The sequence below is a fragment of the Scyliorhinus canicula genome, chromosome 15, assembly GCF_902713615.1.
Source record: "Scyliorhinus canicula chromosome 15, sScyCan1.1, whole genome shotgun sequence".
Lineage (NCBI taxonomy): Eukaryota > Metazoa > Chordata > Chondrichthyes > Carcharhiniformes > Scyliorhinidae > Scyliorhinus > Scyliorhinus canicula.
In genome coordinates this window covers 34,720,150-34,744,483 of record NC_052160.1, presented here as the reverse complement: position 1 = coordinate 34,744,483, position 24,334 = coordinate 34,720,150, and the positions used below count along the sequence as shown (strand labels likewise).

At 43.8% G+C, this 24,334-nt stretch overlaps 1 protein-coding gene across 17 annotated transcripts in view; it reads left to right on the top strand.

Moving 5' to 3' along the window:
- rbfox1 (RNA binding fox-1 homolog 1) overlaps window positions 1-24,334 on the top strand; it is a 2,164,526-nt gene that overhangs the window by 1,865,988 nt on the left and 274,204 nt on the right. For 15 of the 17 annotated variants that reach the window (XM_038821058.1, XM_038821062.1, XM_038821067.1 and 12 more), the window contains one exon: window positions 9,794-10,036. In XM_038821058.1, coding sequence (XP_038676986.1) covers window positions 9,794-10,036 — 243 coding nt within the window. Of the gene's footprint in view, window positions 1-8,460; window positions 8,553-8,830; window positions 8,891-9,793; window positions 10,037-24,334 lie in introns of those variants that run through there. The other 2 variants (XM_038821066.1, XM_038821063.1) reach the window with 2 other exon arrangements.

Sequence of the window (24,334 nt, the reverse complement as noted above, 5' to 3'; positions counted from 1 at the left end):
ATTTTCTATAGGTACCTTATTGACAGCAGAGAACAACATTGCCAGATAATGTTGTTATTATATATATTTATGAATGCCCTAATTTAGGGTTTGTGGTTCTAATTTTACTTTTACATTTTAGAAGGCACCACATTAAAGATAAATATACGTTCAGAGTAAGGTGGCATTGGATGAGGAACTATAAATTTTTATATTCTGATTTTTGATATAAATGTAAATTAACAGTGAATATAAAATGTTTACAGAAAGCTTAATAGGTAGTGTTTATTTGGAAAAATGGCACCACAATTATTATTCAATAGACCTTTTGACTGTGCACAGGAATATTTTGCTTAAAGATTAAATCAGGAATGGAAGCCCACCACTTATCCCATCAATCTGCCATGGCTTTGAACCCCAGCCCCAAAGGTGAGAAGGCAGCTGGTGTGCTAACAGCTGTGCCACCCTACATCATGTTGAAAGTTGATGCATTTTTGTCGCAAGTATGATTATGGAATTCAAAGCACTAACAGTATGTTCCCTGCATTATGACTTAGAGTGTTTGATAATTTTGATTCTGTAACACTGCAATTTAGAGATCCTTTCAAGATAGAATTCACCAATTAGAATTACTCTGATCTTCATTATCTGCGACATTTATTTCTCTTTGAATTGTTTGGCATTGAGTTGAAATGGTTTTAAGTTATCTATTTACATTTTTATATAACTGCAACTACTTTTGCCAGGGACTTCCACACTGAAGTCCATGAGGGAATCAGATACCGATCAAGGGCTTGGTGTGAACGCAGTGCGTTGAGAATTGTTTAGAACATAGAACATAGAACATAGAACATTACAGTGCAGTACGGGCCCTTCAGCCCTCGATGTTGCGCCGACCTGGTAAACCATCTGAAGCCTATCTGACCTACACTATTCCATTTTCATCCATATGTCTATCCAGTGACCACTTAAAGGCCCTTATAGTTGGCGAGTCTACTACTGTTGCAGGCAGAGCGTTCCACACCCCTACTACTCTCTGAGTAAAGAAACTGCCTCTGACATCTGTCCTATATCTACCATCCCTCAATTTAAAGCTATGTCCCCTCGTGTTGGTCATCACCATCCGAGGAAAAAGACTCTCACTGTCCACCCTATCTAACCCTCTGACTATCTTGTATGTCTCTATTAAGTCACCTCTCAGCCTTCTCCTCTCTAACGAAAACAACCTCAAGTCCCTGAGCCTTTCCTCGTAAGACCTTCCCTCCATACCAGGCGACATCCTAGTAAATCTCCTCTGAACCCTTTCCAAAGCTTCCACATCCTTCCTATAATGTGGTGACCAGAACTGCACGCAGTACTCCAGGAGCGGCCGCACCAGAGTTATGTACAGCTGCAGCATGACATTGTGGCTCCGAAACTCAATCCCCCGACTGATAAAGGCTAGCACACCATATGCCTTCTTAACAGCCCTATTAACCTGGGTGGCAACTTTCAGGGATTTATGTACCTGGATGCCGAGATCTCTCTGTTCATCTACACTACCAAGAATCTTGCCATTAGCCCAGTACTCTGCATTCCTGTTACTCCTTCCAAAGTGAACCACCTCACACTTTTCCACATTAAACTCCATCTGCCACCTCTCAGCCCAGCTCTGCAGCTTATCTATGTCACTCTGTATCCTATAACATCCTTCAGCACTATCCACAACTCCACCGACCTTCGTGTCATCTGCAAATTTACTAACCCATCCTTCCACACCCTCTTCCAGGTCATTTATAAAAATGACAAACAGCAGTGGCCCCAAAACAGATCCTTGCAGTACACCACTAGTAACTGAACTCCAGGATGAACATTTGCCATCAACCACCACCCTCTGTCTTCTTTCAGCTAGCCAATTACTGATCCAAACTGCTAAATCACCTTCAATCCCATACTTCCTTATTTTCTGCAATAGCCTACCGTGGGGAACCTTATCAAACGCCTTACTGAAATCCATATACACCACATCAACCGCTTTACCCTCATCCACCTGTTTGGTCACCTTCTCAAAAAACTTAATAAGGTTTGTGAGGCATGACCTACCCTTCACAAAACCGTGTTGAGTATCGCTAATCAACTTGTTCTTTTCAAGATGATTATAAACCCTATCTCTTATAACCTTTTCCAACATTTTACCCACAACCGAAGTAAGGCTCACAGCTCTATAATTACCAGGGTTGTCTCTACTCCCCTTCTTGAACAAGGGGACAACATTTGCTATCCTCCAGTCTTCTGGCACTATTCCTGTCGACAAAGACGTCATAAAGATCAAGGACAAAGGCTCTGCAATCTCCTCCCTGGCTTCCCAGAGAATCCTAGGATAAATCCCAAGTGGCCCAGGGGACTTATCTATTTTGACATTTTCCAAAATTGATTACACCTCCTCCTTTTGAACCTCAATTCCATCTAGCCTGGTCGACTGAACCTGAGTATTCTCCTCGACAACATTGTCTTTCTCCAGTGTAAACACTGATGAAAAATATCCATTTAACGCTTCCCCTATCTCCTCTGATTCCACACACAACTTTCCACTACTATCCTTGATTGGCCCTAATCTTATTCTAGTCATTCTTTTGTTCCTGATATACCTATAGAAAGCCTTAGGGTTTTCCTTGATCCTATCCACCAACGACTTTTCGTGTCCTCTCCTCGCTCTTCCTAAATCTCCCTTTAGGTCCTTCCTGGCTAACTTGTAACTCTCAAGTGCCCTAACTGAGCCTTGATGTCTCATCCTAACATAAGCCTTCTTCTTCCTCTTGACAAGTGCTTCAACTTCCTTAGTAAACCACGGTTCCCTTGCTCGACAACTTCCTCCCTGCCTGACAGGTACATACTTATCAAGGACACGCAGTAGCTGTTCCTTGAAAAAGCTCCACATTTCGATTGTACCCATCCCCTGCAGTTTCCTTCCCCATCCTATACATCCTAAATCTTGCCGAATAGCATCATAATTGCCTTTACCCCAGCTATAATTCTTGCCTTGCGGTATATACCTATCCCTGCCCATTGCTAAAGTAAACATAACCGAGTTGTGATCACTATCACCAAAGTGCTCACCTACATCTAAATCTAACACCTGGCCGGGTTCATTACCCAGTACCAAATCCAATGTGGCCTCGCCCCTTGTTGGCCTGTCTACATACTGTGTCAGAAAACCCTCCTGCGCACACTGCACAAAAACTGACCCATCTATAGTACTCGAACTATAGTATTTCCAGTCAATATTTGGAAAGTTAAAGTCCAGTTTGATATCCTGGGGGGAATTTCTCAGATGCATTGGATCGCTTGGGTGGAGCAAGTATTGGAAAGTGATAGGGGTTGGATTTTATGCTTTAAGGACATCTGATTGATTTTTCTTTCACATTCATGTGCTCTGACTTTCCTATATTCTTAGCCCCATGGCAATCCTAGAGAGCAGGCCAAGAAAATATCCTTTTCTATTTTTTCTGTATTTGTGAACCAACTGGTACACTATTTCCGATTAATATGCGCTGCCTGCACTCCTGGTTTTCCCCGTTTTATTTGAAAAACAAAATGCTGGAGTTGGGTCCCACGTTGGCAGCAACAGCATTTGAAAGATCAGGGCTCCCTTTTTAAAGGGTTCCCTGATCTAATAGCACAAAAAGTAAAACCTAAACACCCCCCCCCCCCCCCCCCCCCCCACCACCACCATGGACCTCCCCAGTGGAAACTTCCCTCTGACACTAACCTGGCACATCCCTCTCCCCCTGTAATTACTTGTGCATCCCAGGCAGGTGATTGTACCAAAAGAAAACACATTCAGGACTACATAACCACACATTTGTTAGGAATTACACATCAATCTTATGCTGTGCCCCTAATAAGTCTAACCATGAGACGGCAATTTTCAAATGGGTCAGCTGTGGTATCAGAATAAAACCGATAAAAGAAGCATTGATTATTATTGATTTCCTGTGAAACCTTAATTCAGATGGCCAGAATTCTCACCAAAATCAGGCACCCGTGTTACAAAGAGGACCTTGAACAAAATAGAGTGTCCCCATTGGCTCCTCAAGGCAGGGACTGCATATGTCCCATCTAATAGCTCAGATGATGTGTGTTTCATGTGAAAATCTCCCCACCGAAACGTGTTAAAGACTATTGAATACATAGCCTACTTGCAGAATTATGATTTTATAAATGTGTCCTTCATTGGCATTATTTTGTTTAAGATTTTTAAAGATTTAAAGTACCCAATGTTGTGTTATGCAATTTGGAATAACACAAGCTGCCACTTGATGCACTTTTGAGTAAAAGATGCTGCAGATTTTGAAGTGAGTTCAATGTGTTTATTGAACTATTAGCACAGTTCTCAATGAGTTTGACTCTCTGCTAATCTATATGTAGTAACTCAGTCTAACTGAACCAGCCTTGCTCTAAGCCATGTGCTGGAGTGTGATGCTGAGGATACACCCTGTCTCACTCTGTAGATGTTGGTCTGTGGAAAGAGGCGGGGTGTGAGTGCCTCATCCCTTTTATAGTGAGATACCACCCGAATGTCCTGACTGCTCATTGGTCGTGTCCTATTCTATGTGTTCATTAGCTGCATGTTTGCATAACATGACACCCAATTCATTTTCTTATCCAATCCATCTACGCTGCTTTAGGTTGTTGGGGGGCGAGACCCATGTAGACACGGGGAGAATGTGCATACTCCACATGGACAGTGACCCGGGGCTGAGATCGAACCTGGGTCCTTGGTGCTGTGAGGCAGCAGTGCTAACCACTGCGCCACCCTGCCGCCCTTATTTTGTTTAGGATTGTGCTCTTTACTAAATTCTGGATAATGCTGAGGAATGAAATTTAAGTGAAACCTCCAACTTAATGCATATGCTTCACATAGAATTGCTTATTTTATTAAAAAAAAGTTCTGTACAGTTGATGCACTGATCACACTACTTTGAATTGTATCTATATCAACTGACATTTTTAATTGGGATTGGGTGTAAACTCAAACTATATTTGAACAGTACTAATGAGTTTATGGGTATGGAATTCTAATTTTACACTGACAATGCCCATATAAATGTGGCTCGTGCTTCATTTATAAAATTTGCACTCATGTAGATGGTGGTTGCATAAACAGTCTCCAAACTCATGGGAATTGGCTGGATAGTATAAGACAGATTGTGTTAAAGCAATGGTCTCTAACATCAGAGTAACATCAAATAGTGTTGGAAGTATTGCAGCAAATTAACCGCCAGGGAACTCTGGGGGCAGAGCTTGGATTTGAAAAGAAAGCATGTGACGGATTCTAACAGCTGGTCAACTCTGAGGCGCTGACCTTGTCAAGTTGTCATCTCTTCAGAGTAACTAGATGCCATGTGAAGTCCTTCCATTAAAATTACTTGGTTCAATCAGTCATTTCAGCCTTTGTGGTTATTACTTTTCCCATCTTAATTTTCCATTGCTTCCACAATTATCCATGACTGATGTTGGTGCATATAATATGGCTGGGTTAGGGATGATAAGAAGTGCACTATTATATTTGGATAAAGGTCAGATTATTTTCACCCAAAGACCTTTGCCTTTGCGATGCACTCTACAGTCATAACTAACAACTATATGAGGAGTGAAGTTCAAAGAAGAGAGTCTCAGAGAGTACACTGTGGACAGCTAAAGTCTCTATCACATGGAGAAAAGAAAGGGGGCGTGGGAAGGAGACGAAAGTCAGAGGAAATGTGAGGCTGGAGAAGATTCTTGAAGTTGGTTAGAGTGCGACCATGCATAGATTTACAGATGAACGAGAATATGAATTTAATTTCTATTGACTGAGTGACAGAGAGCCAGTATATGTGGTGAGCAAGTTTTATTGCAGATAGAAGGCAGTCACTGAGATTTTAGGTAATTAGGAGTTTCAGGAGGTTATGGCTTGTACACTGTAGCCCAGCTGTTGATCAGTCAACGTCTGATCAGATTGTGGGATTATGCTGCTGGATTATTTTTTGCAGATTTAACAGCATGGATGAATTGACAGATAAATAACTTCAATATATGGTAGCAGTCACCCATATTGGCTATCATTGGTGCCCACCATTATTAACAATTCATTTATCTTACTCAAAAAAGTAGAAACATATTTTGGTTGAATACTTTTGATATTTATTATATTTAAACTAAATTGAATAAATATTGGCGTATTATCGATGTTGATTTTGCCTCAGTTTTGATCTTCACTGCATACTTGCGACATATCAAGTCTCTAAGTACAGCACAATGTTACTTGTGTTGAAAAAAGATGATGAAGACTGGGCAGCACAGTAGCACAAGTGATTAGCACTGTGGCTACACAGCGCCTGGGTCACTGTCTGCGGAGTCTGCACGTTCTTCCCGTGTTTCCGTGGGTTTCCTCCGGGTGCTTCGGTTTCCTCCCACAGTCCAAAGACGTGCAAGATAGGTGGATTGGCCTTGATAAATTGTCCTTCGTGTCCAAAAAGGTTAGGAGGGGTTATTGGGTAACGGGGATAGAGTGGAAGTGAGGGTTTAAGTGGGTCGGTGCAGACTCGATGGGCCGAATGGCCTCCTTCAACACTGTGTTCTATGATATCGATGTGAAAATTAGGTAAATTGTAAGAAATAATTTATAGGAATTTCTAGTTTGATGAACCAGCACTCGAAACCCTGCAACATTATATGCGATTAGGTGGTCATGTGGGACCTGCGCTAAAATGTCATGAGGCGGACTCAACTTGCAAACACAAACTAATTAAAATGTTCACTAAATGAACAGCCCTCTGCAAAAGAAACAAAATGTCACCTGGTTAGTTAATGATTCAAAAAGCAACCAATTATTATCATGCTCCCCTGGCAATATAGCATAGACACGTGTACTGTGGTTGTTCACATGATTAACTCTGGTCATTGCCCATGTTATGGCCACCTCCTTTGGAACAGAGGGAATATCATTGAATAGGTACATTGAGAAGCCTTCCTATCGGCAAGGCGAATGGGATGACAAGGAAGGCATAACAACGAAAACGAAGTAAAACTGAATCAAACAAAGAAATTTTAAAAATGCACATTCAAATAATCCTATATTGATGTGAGCAAATTTAATATTGTGTGGCCAATCGATTTGCTAATTTAAATTATTCATCTGGGTAACTTTCATTTAATCTCAAGAAAGTATTGTGAAAGGGATACACAAAAATCTTTCAGTTATGCTTACTTCTCGGTTTGTTTTGGCTGATTTCTTGGAGTTCACATCCTGTCTTGTGTATTAGTGTGTCAAGGTAGTGTTCACTCATTTTTGTGCTGCCGCTATATAATTGGCTGTTGCTGCTGCTATCAAAGACTTGAGGGAGCTTCTTTTGAAGCGAAGCTGATCCCTTTACAGCCACAGCTAGCAAAGGGAATTCAGTCAATGCATTGATGGACTTTGCATTATTTAGTACAGGAGCAACTGATCCAACCTCCATTATAGTCAGGAAGTCAAAATGTTATTACTGTGCATGAGGAATGTGCACAAGATTTATATTGTTGATGCTGGTGCGAGAGCGATGCAAAATTCTATTGTCAGAGGAAGGAAAAACTATTTTTTTGTTTGTTTTAAAAAGCACCAACCTCTGGTTTCAATCGTAGATCAGAATTTGTTAGCTGCAGCAAAATATATCACAAATTCTGAGTGTAAAGTGTAGGCGGTCATGCAAATCGGTCATACTAATCTCAACAACATATATCTTGTCATTCGCCATTTATCCCTGAACATAGCAAGAATGCTCTCAATGTTCTCAACTCCTGAGATTTTATTTTATTTCAATAGGTGACACTGAGTGGACAATTCGTGAGTAGATACAAATCAAGCGAAATAAGTTTTCTGTACCTTCTGCACGTTTTCTTTCTGCGCAGAGTTAAAGGTTTGCTTTTGCAGGGCCCTCTGTGTAAACTGAAAAAGAAACCATCTGCTTATATCATTACGGTGCAACTGTGGAAATGTGGAAAAATATCTTTGCAGTTGCCTGTTCTCACAATTGGTTCTCACGATTGTGCTAAGTCAGTTACGACAATGCCGTGGAAGTACCGAGCCTGCATTTGATCATTTTGTTTCCTCAGCAATCAGATTTGTAACGAAAGTGGCTTGAGGGCAGAAATAATGTTTTATTTAGTGTCAAAGCATGTGGGCAGAGCGTCAAAAAAATAATAAGTACTCTGCTTTAAAGCTGCAGTTAAGGCAGCCAAGGAATTGCATACCGCTTTTTGATACTGTATCAAAATGTCTGGCAGCTGCGATTACACGGTATCTGGTAGCAGCCATCAGAGGAGTGGCCTTCTGTGATTAACTAGAGTAGAGTCTGGCAGGAAAGCCCATATGTTTAAGGTTTGGGAGCAGTCAGATGTTGAGTGGGAGGTCAGAAAACAATGCATAAGCTCCCCCCCCCCCCCCCCCCCCCAACATACACATGCTCGCACACGCCTTCATCTATAATTGATGCTTGCTTTTGGCAGATGCTTTAGGGCCTAGTATTCCAGCTCATAAGTTTATGGAGGAGAAAGGGAGCAAGATGGTGCAGCAGGTACTCTCTTCCCTTTTCTTTTGTTTTCAATTCTATGAGGTGGGGTGGAAATCAAAGAATTGTCTGAACTGTGAAGCAGGGCAAGAGGTGCAGGTCCCATGTGAGAGACTCCGCGATAGTGTGAATTGCTCGCGCTGTAAGTGCTGCAGTGATCTGAGATTCTGCGGTGCTGCTTTTAGTCTCCAGGTGCACAACAGCATTACACCATTAAGGCTCCGTAATGCAAGCGTGGCAGCAGGTTTTTTGGAAGCTCTACGGAGTTGTTGGATTATTGTTCATTTCACTGTTACACAATGGAATTCCGTCAATGTGCACGAGCCCGCATTGCTCTCCTGATGGTATGGCAGTTTTACTTAATATCATTTACATCAGCCTCGCAGCACTCAACGTAAGCTGCAAATCCTCGGTGTTTCAATGCTGACACTGTCTTATGTCCTTACCGACTGTCACAAAAATCCCAACATAATTGACTGCAAAAAGCGAAAAGAGCTCCGATTCACTTTTTTTGAAAACTGGCTACTTAGACCTTTATGTGGCAGAGGAGTTTATGAAGCCTTCAGAGCTGTGTCAGAACTGACAACATAAAAGGTTTTTTTTTTAATGTGTTGGGTCTGCATAGACCTCGATGTGATTAGGCTGGTTTTTAGTTATATTATCACTTGCCTTCAAGCTGAAAGCAATAAACTGGATTTTTAACTGTGCCACGTAAAGCATATTTTCCAGCTAAATGTGGTTTTCATTAGATTTGGGCCAGCACATTTAGCAAAGGCTGACAGTCTGCCATCCTTTGTTCTTCTCCTCTGCTGCCAGCAACTACTTTATAAGGGATTCCAAAGCCCAAAGCAGCTTCAAAAAAAAAACCTGATGACTTCAATAACAATCCTCACAGTGTCAGACACTGCTGAGACATCACACTATAAACAGTTTCACATTTGTGCTAAACATTTGAGTTTTAAGCTTCATGAAGCTTTGGGTTCCGAGGTAATGTGTGAGAGTTTAGTGTTTCTAATTAAATGTTGGCAGTAATTATCACAAAGTGTGAAAGCATGAATATTAATTGTGGGGGGGGGGGGGGTGCATTGAAAACACTGATGATGTTAATAAGAGTCTACAGCGAGTCCACACAGCAGCTGTTTTGTGACTGAGGAAAGGCTAGTATGAGAAATCAGCATGTCAACTGTACCTGGAAATGAGTCTTCCCTGTCTTTAATTCTGTTCATGTTCTTTTCTCTGATCCGCAGGGTAACCAGGAAGCCACAGCACCCCCTGACACTATGGCGCAGCCTTATGCGTCAGCTCAGTTTGCTCCACCTCAGAATGGGATCCCGACAGAATACACAGCTCCACATCCCCATCCAGCCCCGGACTACACAGGCCAGACCACAGTCCCTGAGCACACGTTAAATATGTACCCTACCACCCAGACACATTCAGAACAGAGCGGTACCGACACAAATGCACAAACCGTGTCCGGAACAGCCACAGTAAGTGCACGTTTTCTACTTTTCCCATCCATGGGTCGAAACCACAAACTTTTTGTTGCCTGCAATTTACCTCAGCAGTTACCCTTTAACACTGGGTTAAAATTAGGAGTGCAACAAGATGTATTGACTGTGAACTGGAGTTTGCATTTCACTTTTGTCTTCCATTTGACTGAAACATTTCTTTTATAAGTGTTCAAGAATTCAGAATGCTGTCACCACTTTTCTTTATTGTAGGAGCACAATCTTCATGAAAAAAAATAATGTTTGCCTAGGCGGACACGGTTACTGAAGAATCACGTGTCATTTTCTTCCAGATATGATTTGCGAATTAACAATAATAGTTTTTCATATTCTGATCAGGTGTTTGCAAACTTAGGATATGGTTTGGTCAAACATTTTTCTGAAAGAATGTATGTCTTTCTAATGTGTTCAAATTTCCAGACATCTAAGTGTGCCACCCAATCACCATTGACTCTTTAACTGTCGCTAAAATGTTACCATCTAGAAAGCTTGAGTGGAAATTTATGCTTAACTATCAAGAACTCCCAGGAGACACCAAGAGCTTTGGGGCCTATTGCATTAAGCAGTTTACTGACAGCTCGAATATCATATACTTATTTCCAGGTAAGAAAGTAAACCATAAATAAAGCATAGCACAGCATCTTGGCCTCTGCTGCTATAATTGCTGCTTGTTTGGTTACATTCAAAATGGAGCTGGACAAATCGTTCATCATTTTAGGTAGAGAGGGATTTTAAAGTTGATTCCAATTCCAAGCTTTTTTAGTAATGCAACCATTGTATTGAATAAGAATGCTACTAGATGAACTAGAATCTGATAGGCTGTTGTGTTGTGTTTGCATATGAAAAATGCACAATGATACATTTAATCGAGAAAGTGCTGTCAAATGAAGCCCGTTAACCAGTTCCACTCAAGTGTCAACGCTTCACTGTCCCCACAAACATTTGACTCAGTCACTACTGTCTCAGGGAACTGCACAATTCATACTTTGCAACAGTCTGAATCAGGACAGTGTTATCAATGGAACTTTCCTGTTGATGTTATTGTCAAATGCTCCATCAGAACCCTATCCGGCAATGCTAAGATACCCAAAAGTGGACATTTTGAGACAGCATGATGTTTTATTGGTTGCCACAAAACAATGCTGGGCCTGACAGCTTGCTTATATTTAATCACATTTGATCCATAAAACACTTTGGTCCAGTTGTTCACTTCTGGGCTCGGAGGCATAGAGACAGGAAAATGCCAGGTTCCACAAACCGGACCATTAAAAATAGCTGCCCTGACATGTGGTTTTCGGCTTGGGGGCAGCAGCATTACAAGTCAGGGTGGAATACGCAAGAAGAGCTGAGGTGCATTGGTCGGCTGGATGGAAGGTCTGCCCGTGGGCTCTGGTACTGTGTCTTCAGTTTAACCATAAAGCTTAAAAGATGAAACATTCTTCCAGCCCACACCACTCACCTCCCACAGATCCCCATGCTGCATCCATGCCAACCCATAGTACGTCATGCCACCCATCAACCCCCCCATGACCTTCATACCCTCATTGACAACCTATACCCTACACCTACCTCCATAACTACTCATACTCTCCATGCTGACCTGTGTTTTTCCACCCACTCCATAGCTCTTTGGAGTTTTAAAAGTTGCTGTCCAGTGAGAGGATAGAATGGGTTAGGATTCTGCCAGTGATGGAATAGTCCACTTAAAGATGTCACTCTCCGATATAACATTGCAATGTGCAGATATTGCGTGTCTGCACTTATAAATTTGGGATTTCGCCATGCAAGCCAAACATTCAGCTTTGCCATTAGATTAAGGGTGATGAGAATAAGAGGTAAGTAGTGTGATCTATACTCCACTTCACAATCATATCCTGAAATGGCTTACCAATAAATTGTGGACAATTAACTGTAAGGATCTCTCTGGACCAGGCATTGTCAAATTTGGGGGCGCAACCCGTGGGTGGGTTGCAGGTGGGTGTCGGGAGGGTCATGGAGCCGTCCGTCATGGCACTCCCGATCGCGCAAATCCGTGCATAACAGCCAGCTTTTAACTATGCCGGCTGCGAGCGGACTTCAAAATGGCCGGGAACATATAAATACAATTTGGACGCACTGCGCACACATGCCTGATCATTGGTGCGCATGCGCAAAACTATGCGCATGCGTAGCGATGATCAGGCCGCATGTGCAGTGCGGCTGCATTTTAAAAATACGGTTGCAGCCTTTTTTTTACAAGTTCGGGGGGCCAAAGGGTCAAAGGGACCATTGGGGCCAAAGGGACCCAAAACCATTTCCTCCATTTTTGTCAGCAACAAACAAGGTAAGAGAAAATGATGGGTCGTGCAGGTTAGCCAGCGTGGGCCGCGAAGATCGGCCGGCATGGGTCCCGAATGTTGGCCCATTGGTAAAAATGGGAAAAAGTTTGAAAAACACTGCTCTAGACATACCAATAAACTCAAAATAGAACTTAAAATGTGCACGACAGTTATGCTTAATGTACTGTGCAACTGTCGTATCTAGGGTAATGAAGAGAAGTAGTGTGATCAGTATTCCACTTATACAGATCTTGAAATGGCTTAATACAAACATACACAGATATATATATGAACTATGAGCAGGAGTAGGCCATTTGTCCTCTTTGAGACTGCTCTGCCATTTAATAAGATTAAAGCTGATCTGATTATGGCCTCAACTCATGCCTACCTGAACCCTTCGACTCCCTTGTGGGTCAAGAATTCGTCTACCTATGCCTTAAAAATAGTCAATGAATTGCAGATTGTTATCCGTATGATCTCTCTAGGCACACCAAATAAACTGAAAGAAGCACTTAAAGTGTGCGAGACAATTGTACTTGATGTATTGTGCAATTGTTGAATAATGGTGTTCTTGGTAAAGTAGTCGTTGATGATGAAATCAGTGCCATGGACACGAAAGAGGTGAGATGCGATTTGGACTACGGATGCTGGGTAGGATCTTAATGCGGAATCAGTGGTTCTTTGTGCTGTGTGCCATACAGTGGTTAGTACTGTTGCTTCACAGCACCAGGCACTCGGGTTCGATTCCCGGCTTGAGTCACTGTCTGTGCGGAGTCTGCACATTCTCCCTGTGTCTGTGTGGGTTTCCTCCAGGTGCTCCAGTTTCCTCCCAAAAGTCCCGAAAGATGTGGAGTGTTAATGTAAACCAACTTGTGACACTAATAAAGATTATTATTATTATCTTGACGTGCCTCATGCTTCTTAATGACGACTTCAATGTCATTGTCCATAGCCGGCCAATGACCGTCTCTCTTGGGAGTCTTCTTGTCCGATCTATGCCCACTAGTAAATTAAGTTGTGAAGAATATCAGGTCGCAAAGATCCTCAAATTATGACCAAGATTGCTGACAGGTATCTTGAGTTTGTTACTCTTTTTAAAAAATGACTCCCTGGGAGATGTTTAGCTCATCCCAGTAAGGCCAGAATGGTCTCCCATATCTGTGGACATGCTGAATTGAATCAGGCCATACATTGATAATAGTTTTTCACACTTTCTACTGTGTAGAAACTTTTACAGCTTCTTCTTGTTGCTGATAGCATTTGCGTTGTGCAAAATGTCACAGACCAACAGACAGACTTGCAATCTCCTGCAAGTGTAAAATTGCTGCTTCCTTGAAACAGAAAATTCTGGATATTTCAATGCTAGATCAGAAACTGAGGGACTAGGAGTACTTTCTGAGGTTGGTCTACCATGTGAGATCTTAGATTCCATGGAATGCCACGAGTGCAAGCTCACAGCATGACTGTAGACCTACAATCACTGGGTCTTTGGACTCCACGATGCAGAAAAACTGTGACACCCAGGAGGCTTGATTGGATTTGAACTCCATGACTATGGACCTGCACATGGAATAAATGAACTGCTGTATGCTGAAACATTTACAGCGGTAAGCTTTCCCTTGGCTTTCCAGGTCTCTGCAGAATTCACTGTGGAATTTGCATGGGTCGCCTATTTAAGACAGAGATGAGGAGGAAATTCTTCTCTTAACGAGTGGTGAAGCTGTGCAATTCTTTACTGCGGAGAGCTGGAGAGGCTGGGTCGTTAAGTATGTTCCAGGTGAGATAGACAGGTTTTTTGTCAGTAAGGGAATCAAAGGCAAGGAAAGTGGATTTGAGGATTATATCAGATTGGTCATGATCTCATTGAATGGTGGAGAAAACTTGATGAGCAGAATGGCCTACTTCTGCTCCTACATCTTCTGGTCATATGGGTTTTATGTTTGCATTTGCACCCATTTCAATCTTGACCAATAGTGAGTAGTTGCCAAATATCTTCAAAGAGATCATTTTAATCTTGGCAAAAATTTCCAACCATGTTATGGTGTCTGTTTTCCAGCAGATTAATGGTGTGAAACCCATGTTCACTGCTTTTCATTGTCATTTTCTAGTTTGTTGATCACACCGTGTATATGTTTCAGACAGGATACCGGGTGGTCATTCTTATTGCTTTGGTGTCTGGCCTGCTTGGATCAGTGCATGGCTCTTTGTAGTTGAATCAGCCTTTACTCTAGTGCACTGCCACTTCTAATTTTCACAATTGTTGGGCATTTCTCGGTGCATGCAGAAAGCCAAACCTTCCACACGTCTTGCTAGGTTTGGGTATTCTAGTGAGTACATCAGTAATTGGGTTTGTGCTTAGGATGTGTAGGTTTGTCAACCTGCGAGGATTGCTTTGTTCCTGTCCATCCTTGAATCATTCTTCAATGCTATGAATTTTGGGCTTTTCTAACCAATCTTTCTAGAATGCTTCTATGTGTATGGAAGGGGTCACGGACTCAACAATTCTGTCTGCCAGACGTGCATCTGAAAAATCACATTGGTGCCTCTTTTCTCCATACCTGCTCATGAGGTGGTCTATGGTTTCCATAGGCTTAGGGAGGGATTCTACATCCATTCATGTCAGCCGGATTCTCTGGTTCCGGTGCAGTGAATGGGCGATTTGGTTGAGCGCCAAATTCTCCATCCTCGCTAGCAGTGGTACCGGGGCTGACTCGCAACAGAGAACCCTGGACATTAACTCCAGTTTACAAGATGCACTGCAGTAACTTACCAACATCCCTGAGGCAGCAACTTCCAAACCCATGACCACTACCATCTGGAAGGACAAGAGCAGCAGATACCTGGGAACCCCACCACCTGGATGGTGCCCTCCAAGTCACTCACCACCCTGACTTGGAAATATATCGCCGTTCCTTCACTGTCGCTGGAGCAACATCCTGGAACGTCCTCCCTAACAGCACAGTGGGTGTACCTACACCTCAGGGACAGCAGCAGTTGAAGAAGGCAACTCATCGCCAGTTTTTGAAGGGCAGCTAGGGATGGGCAATAAATACTAGCCTAACCAGCGATGCCCACATCCCATAAATGAATCAGAAGTATATACATAGGCACCAATCACTCATACAGGATGGTGTAAATGTTGTGACTTGATTTATTTAGACTAGGCACATAAGATCATATGTCATTTGGTAGAAAGCTTGAAGACATTAGGATGGCTGTGTGAGCTGTGCCCTGCTCACAGACCAAAGTGAAACTGAGCCTGGATACTTCTTCTCGTGATGCTTCTCTTCTCGTTATGGCATTATGCTATACCTTACAGTCATATTATAACTACAGACTTTGTAATATTAAACCAACTCTCATTCATACAAACTCTTTTACTGCATTTACAGTCCTTCAACTATATAAAGTCTTATAACACAACACATTTCATTCAAGTGCACATTCTCTTATAACAATAAGAAATGTAAAACTGTACCTACACATCATGGACTACAGCAGTTCAAGAAGGCAACATGCCATAAGGTTAAGGGGGGGGTTGTTGGGTTATGGGTATAGGGTGGATACGTGGGTTTGAGTAGGGTGATCATGGCTCGGCACAACATTGAGGGCCAAAGGGCCTGTTCTGTGCTGTACTGTTCTATGTTCTATGTTCTATCTTCTGGAGGACAAAGAGCGATGGGCAATAAATGCTGGCCGTGCTAGTGATGCCCACATCCCATAAATGAATATTTAAAAAACATAGTTCTACATCAAAGAATCTACAAGTCCGTGGAGCTATCAATTAAACTGAAATGGTGTTCTACTGTGATAATAGATGGTTGTGAAATGAGTCATACAGCAGTAATCTGAGAATCTCAAATGAATGAGAACAGAGTGAAATTGCAAGCGATTGTTTTTAACACACTAGGCATTTGTTTCAAGTTTAAAAGGGTTAATTAAATCTACAACGTTCAGATATGCTGTTGCCTTGCCTAATCTGCACACTTTGGGCAGGACTCTCCATCCCTGGACACCGGATCGCATTCCCTGATGGGATTGAGAATTGGGATTCGGGGCGCAATCAAAATCGCCGCCGGGCACCCACCTGATCATGTTGCTATGACCCTCCACTGGCAGCAAGATCGAGGTTCATGACCGCCTGCCAGTGGGAGCAAGCAAATGAATACAAATTGGTCTTAATGACCAATTTGCATCCATTTATCAACCAGCACCCTATGCTCCAGCCCTCCGTGATTCTCTGGTCCCCGCGGATTGTACCATGTGGGCACGATTCTCTTATGTTCTTTAACAGAATGGCTCTGGTGTGGTGGATCTCGCGATTGCCCATCACATGCTTGAGTAATTGGAATGCACTTAGTGCTTCTAAATCACTTACCTCCTTTGATATGGTCAATTGTTTGTAAACAGTGGGGTTTCCCACTTTCGCCACTGAACCATGAAAGGAGATGACTAATTAATAGCTGCAGCTGGTTTGCAGAAGCTGCCAATTATAGCCCACTCCTAGAAAGCTGCTCTCCTTCCAGGAATGGACACAGGGAGCTTCAAGGAAAGTCTTTCAGCTGTAATTTTCTCACTGCCCTGACTGCCCTCTAGCTTCCAGACATGAGTCTTTTTTCTGTGGGGAGGGGGTCTGTAGGGGGTCCCTTTAGACAGGGGGTCCCTGTGGCAGGGTTCTCCCTATTACAGGGGTCCCTGGGGGGGGGGGGGTTAGGTTGGGGTACCGAGGCAATCTGGGGGTGGGGGGTACATATTATATAAAGCTTAAATTGTTTAATCACTGCACCCAGCCATCCCCAAAATGATCCACTGCCTTTCTGGGTCCCAGCAATGGAACATAGCAGAAAGCTGGAAAAATGTACCTCATGGGGTAGGTAAGGCAAAAAACAAATGGCAATTCAAATTGTGATCTTCTGATTGGGAATCAATTCAATTCTGTATTATAAAAGTTGCAAGGTTGGTCGTGGGTCTGAGAGCAATGCTAAGTCAGTGTGCCACTTTAAACTGACAGCACAAAATGATAAAGGTATACATTCCTTTTAATAACCTTAATAGTCTTTATTGTCATAGGTAGGCTTCCATTAATACTGCAAAGAAGTTACTGTGAAAAGCCCCTCATCGTCACATTTCACCGTCTGTTTGGGTACATTGAGGGAGACTTTAGAATGTCCAAATTACCTAACAGCACGTCTTTCGGACCGGAGCACCCGAAGGAAACGCATGCAGACACGGTGAGAAAGTGGAGACTTCGCTCATACAGTGACCCAAGCCGAGAATCGAACCTGGGACCCTGGCATTGTGAAGCAACAGTGCTAACCACTGTGCTGCTGGAATTGAGGTTCTAGTCACAAGCTGCAGTGTTACCAAAGTAACGATAAATTGTTCAGATAGTCAGAGGTTGACGCAAATATGGGGCAGAAATTCCAGAAGATCTCGCTAGCTGGAATGGCCGGAAAATTCAGCCCCAAGTGAGTTGAGTATCTCCTTCTGCCAGCAGGGAAATTAAATGGATGATTTCGCTGATACAGAGAATTAATTTATTTTAAATGGTATTCCAGATGATATTTTAAAATGACTCGTGAGTAACTTTACAAATCAGAGCTTAAAGAACGAAAAATAAGAAAGACCAGGGGCTGGATTCTCCAATTTGGGGCTATGTCCGCATGCCGGGGTGAAAACGTTTACGCCAGGAAAATTGGCGCAAAACGGCCACCGATTTCCCTGTTTTGATGGGGGCTAGCAGGACGGCAGCATAGTGCACCCGGCTCTACCTGCCGATAACGCCCCGGAGAGTTGCCGGGTCCGTGGCCACGTCTGCGCCCGGTGGCGGCCTGCAATGGCCGCGCCGTGCTTCATGGTGGAGGCCACTAGCGGATCCGGCCTACGAAATAGTCCCCCCCTTTGGCTAGCTCGAACGCCGTGGTCCACCCCCACTGTCCGTGGATCGGCCCTCCCCGACTGTGGCGCCGCTGGACTGAGTCCGCAGCTGCCGCGCTGAGTTCCCGACGGATGGGATCATGAGAGACTCATGCCGTCGGGAACTCGGGCGATCGGAGATGGAGCATCGGGGGGGGTGGGCCTCAGACAATGTCCAAGTACGCCGCTTTTGTGGGGACAGAACATCACGAAAGCGGCGCCGCCCTGATTTGGTCGTAAACTTGGATTCACCGGCTGTTTGCCGAACGCGATTGTGGCGTCGGCGCGGGAAAATCCAGCCCCAGCTTTATATAACACTTTTCACGACCAGCAGATGTCTCAAAAACAATTTCCATCCAATAAAGTACTTTTCGAAGTGTAGTCACTGTTGTAATGTAGAAAGCACAGCAGCATAACTTCATGGGGCAATTTTGAACAGTTTATCTTACATGCATGTGCTTATTAGAAAACAGACTGCAGAACAGTATACCCAGAAACACCTCAGGTACCTGAAATCCTTAGTATCAATTTTGGTTTGCAACCCAAATAGTCCTCCAGACAATGGCACCTCGTGCAAGATAGGATGTGAGAATGTTAACGTTTACTCTATGTATGGAATGTGTATGTCTGTGCCACAGTGTTTAACTATATTGATAGTGCAAGTCAAATCAGTATGAGGACATTTGCATTCCAATTGATGCTTTAAAAAAAAGTTAAGTCCTTCAAACAAGCAGATATGCTGTTTCTAATGATTCGTTTGCCCATTCTAGTTACATATCTATCTTCACCCGCTTGGGGTAATTTGGAAACAATCCATCAGTGAACAGAGCATTGTAATGAAATATAAATAACTTTTAATCGCAACAGTAAGATTAAATGGTGATGGAAATGTATGCAGAAATAATCTATTATACTTCCCGCATGGAATCCGTACAAGCATCCGAAAGGCCAGGGAAATAAATATTGCAATATTAGAATGACCTTATTCATAAATCCTTGGCTTTTTCTTAGTAAAATTGTACCTTTCGTCTTGAAGCATTGAAAACGTCAATAATTTTTGTCATTATTGCTGAATAAATGCGCTCCAAGACCGGCTATATTAAGCCTGCAAACATCTTTTATGGATGAAATAGATACATGAGAATATTCACCCACTGTATATTGATTTCTGAGGGGGTGTTCGTTTTACTGCATTACATCCTAAGCCCCTCGGAGACAACATAGCCCAAATCTAGACAGAGTAGTTTACTTTCAATTCATATAATTTAGATGGGCAGACTTTTTGGATTAGACTTTCAGATGCTTATCTTTGCCTTTGTAACATAAAAGGACAAGGATTTATATTGTGGGATTTCAACAAATACCTTGAACAGCTTTTAATACTTGAGTTGTTTAGATGTCCCAATCTATAAGGCATGGTCTCTGAGGCAACTGGTTTTGCCTACAATTATGTTTTGCATTTCTAATCTCACTGCATGCCAGGCTACCTCTGGTTTGGATCATGAAACGTAGTAATGGTCAGCGGTGTTCTTGGCTGTTTATACCTCACTGAATGTTGGTGGAGTGACATTAATTGAATATTCGTCCACAAGGTTTTGAACAGGGGGGCTAGAAATTAGTTTGCTTTTGTCAGAACAAGCGAATCCGAGGCACACCTGATATTGGGATTCATTTGCAAGGCCAGCTTGCTGTGGAGAACATTTCAATTTGGACTGTTGGATTGTCAGCAGAGGATCTCAGCTGGACCCTGGGAGAGGGAAGGGATTGGAATGGAGGAAAAATCAGAAGAGGAGGGAAGAGATTGGGAGAAATGGGGAAAAGAAGGGAGGGGAGAGTCCCATTCTTGAGGAGTCTGGGCAAGAGCCACCAATAAAATCAGCTTTGTTGTGGCTCTGGGAGAAAAACCTCTGCTCCTTCTGGCTCCACATTGAAGTAAGTATTTTGTTTTGGTTGTGGCCCAAAGACTGCTGGAGATGGTGCTTTCCTGAATGCTGCTGACCCAGTGCTGCTTTTGTTCAGAGAAGCCCAACCTTGCACAGAGGTCAGAAGCCATAAACTCCCTACAAAGCAGAAGGAGGTCATTCAGCCCATCGAGTCTACATTGACCCTCTGAAAGGGCACCTTACTTAGGCCCACTCTTCCGCTCTATCCCGTAACTCCACCTAACCTGCACATTTTTGGACACTGAGGGGCAATATTATCATGACCAATCCACCTAACCTGCACATCTTTGGACTGTGGGAGGAAACTGGAGCACCCGGAGGCAACCCACACAGACACTGGGAGAACGTTCAGACTCCGCACAGACAGTGACCCAAAGCCGGAATTTAACCGGGGTCCTTGGCCTTGTGAGGCAGCGCCAACCACTGTGCTACCGTGCTGTCTTCAAACATGAGTTCAAAGCTTTGCAATATAAGTGGATGAATGTTTTAGGTGTGGGTCCTGGACACCTATCTTTTTTTGTCTTTAGAAATATGACAGATATTGAATTTCCAGCAAATAATGAGTGCAAGCACCATGCCCAACAGATTGGATTCCTAGTTGCCATTTTAGCGCCTGAAAATTAGCAGTGGATCCATTGACCTTCTAAGCTCAAGATTCCAATCAAAATTGATATTTAGAATAATGTCAAAAAATGTACTAATTTCAGCAAAACAAATGCGAAGCTTTGGATGATTAGCAGTCTAAACTTACAGGGCGGAATTGAATGAAAGAATGCTACTTGAGGCAAGAAAACCGGCGTGCAGCTTTCCAGCTGCACAGCTGCGTTTTCTCCCCAGATTCCCTGGCACTCAGTGCACAGGAACTCTAGGGGCGTAGTTTCTGCCGTCACACTGGCCGGGACAGGGCCTGATTGGGCCGGCAATGCCAGCTCCACAAAGGTGAGGCACCCATTTTAAAGGGTGGCCCGATCTGCGATGAAAGCCCTTTCATATGATTTACATTTATTAAAATGTATTTCAACGAGGTTCCCGCCTTGTTACATCACCGGCGAGCGATGAGGCAAATCGCAAAACAAGGGGCGTGGACTAAGTCCCCACGCCCGCCTAAAAACGGACAGGAATCACTCCGGACTTTTTCCTTGAAAGTCCGGGGTGGATCCCCGTTCTCCAATGGGCTGGCAGGCCTCCGGGATGCGTCCTGCAGCTCTGGCTGCTGGCGGGGTCCTGATGGACAGACCGCACAGCCGGGCATGCGTGTGGCAGCCCACCTCGGCGCGGGCGCTGCCGCTGCCGAGGTGCGGAGGAAGATGGGTTACTTTCGGATCGAGGTGGCCCCCCTTCGCGGGCCTTCCCGTCGTCGAGCCCCCCCCCCTCCCCCCCCCCCCCGCCGGTGTCCGATCCCCACGCCCCCCCACCATAATACCCACATCAGCTGCGGCTCTGAGTTCCCGCCGGGTGGAACCACATTAGAACCAGGCCGGCGGGCACTCGGCCCTTCAAGCATGGAGAATCGCCGGGGAGGGCCTTTTCCAACCGCCCCCGACCGGCGCCGCGTTAATCCGCGTGCGTGTGAATGGCGACGATTCACCGGTCGCCGCAGAATCGCGTGCTGGTGTGGGGGCCTATTTTGGGCAGTTCTCCGCTCCCGCGCCGAGCGCGATTTCGGCCTGGAGGGTTGGAAAATCCCGCCCCCGGTCTCACCTTCCAGAATCTTGTTTTCTGATTCCCGCTAGATTTCGCACTCGCGTTGCCATTTGCGCTGGCGGCTGATCCAGGTGAAAAATCACTCCCGTAGTGTTTGGGTATTGCCATTTTCAGAGCTTCAACAAAAAAGCCGATACCACAGTATCCAGTAAACAGGGGGACTGAACACTGCTATTCCTTTCTATAACATGACATAATGCAGCTTGGTTGAAGCTTTTAATTAGTAAAGCCGATCTGTAAATTCTACTGCTTTACTTCTCTTTTGCGGCAATTATTTATTAATTGATCACTGGGCCCTTGAAGTTACAGGCATTAAGAAGGCAGATTGGTTGATTTGTGCATGATTCAGGGTTGGGTAGGAATTGCAAGTGTTTGTATTGATCCATCAACTATCAGTCGGTAAGACCAGGATCCATTCTTCAATTCATATTCTTTAGTTCAAGGAGGCACGCAGAAATATTCTGTCCTTTAATGGCCTCCGTGGAACTCTCACTACTGAGGTGCAGGCATTAGGACTGGTGAGCATTTAAAGTAAGCCCAACTAGTCATTTTCAAAGATTTTATCATTGCTTTTGTACTCTGTCACTCCATAGGAACGTTTGAGGATTCTGGGTCTGTACTCGTTGGAGTTTAGAAAGATGAGAGGGGATCTTACTGAAACTTACAAGATCCCTCGAGGTCTGGATAGAGTGGACGTGGAGAGGATGTTTCCACTTGTAGGAAAAAATAGAACCAGAGGACACCATCTCAGACTAAAGGGACGATCCTTTAAAACAGAAATGAGGAGTAATTTCTTCAGCAAGAGGGTGGTGAATCTGTGAAACTCTTTGCCGCAGAAGGCTGTGGAGGCCAAATCCCTGAGTGTCTTTAAGACAGAGGTAGATAGGTTCTTGATTAATAAGGGGATCAGGGGTTATGGGGAGAAGGCAGGAGAATGGGGATGAGAAAATATCAGCCATGATTGAATGACAGAGCAGGCTCGATGGGCCGAGTGGCCTAATTCTGCTCCTATGTCTTATGGTCTTATTTATTATGCCCAGGTTTCAGTAAACCTGTTTCTAATAGTTCTACCAACTTGTCCTGCTATCCTTAAAGATTTCTATTTGTATGTTCCAGGTTTCACTGTCCCTCCAGCCCTTTTAAAATTATACCATTTAGTTTATATATAGTATATACCTTCATTTTTCCTTCCGAAAAGCAACTCATCAGACTTCCCTCTGTTCGTCTGCTATGTGTATGCCTATTTTACCAGTCTGTTGCCCGATCAGCGTTCTCATCCTGCCACTCAAAGTACCCGAGGTACACCAGGGAAGCCAATTATCACGCGAGCAAACTGAATTCAAAAGTCTGCACCTGCACTTGAAGAATTCTGGTTTCACAGAATCAAAAGTCACCAGAAATCTGAACTCCTGTGCCGCCAACATTATTGAACCCATACTTCTCACATCATGCAGCTCAATGCAGCCAAGAGGCACTGAGTCAGCATCTTCAACCAACAACATGCCATCAACATGGTTGCATTCAAAAAACACATCTTGCATCAGGTGAAACCAGGTGGTCCCGAATTGACAGTTTCAACCCTGTATGCCATTTTACTCAACATGCCACATTTGATCAATTATGAAATATTGCTGATCCAGTCCATCTGTTCTCCACTGCATACTCCAATACTATCAAGGTCGGTGCCTTCCAGATAGCTAATGTCGTCAAGCCCCTTCGCACTAGTTAGTACTAACAAACCCTCCCAATCCCGCCATTCGCAGCTGTCTATACCAGAGCCTTTAACAGCCACTACACAAACTGCGGCTACGAAGAGGTTAATGCAGATGGTGAAAAATTTGCAAAGTAGACTTCACACCTCTCATCCATGATCCTAAACAGCTTGGAACCTTGCACTCTGCGAGATGGAAATGTGCCTACTCTCCTGATTTGTGCTGGGTCAGCTCAGTGAACAGTAGTCCACTTCCTGCGATATGCCAAATGCTGTCCATATTTCCACACAGACCATCTCTGATCCTTATTGGACTTCACCTACCAGTTCGTTACCAGCTCAAAATAGAAGTCCGCTGAGGGGAATACAGCAAGATGTTGTAACAACGTGTTATAATGATACCATTCTGGAATATCCCTATGGAGCTAATATGTGTGCAGAGCATGCAGAGCCATCTACAAAGTAAAACCATTCCAAAGGGAAAGCATCTTGTGTATATACCTTGCCTGGAAAAGGAATCTGTTTCCCTACTTCAACAATATGAGTCGTCCAATGCGCAGCCATGATAGTCCCCTTACTTGAATCTTTCGATTATGATCACTGGACCAGACGGGAAAGCGGGCAGCATAATCAGTGATCCCTCCCACCCGCCCCTCCCACCCGGCTTACTCATTTTTCGAACTTC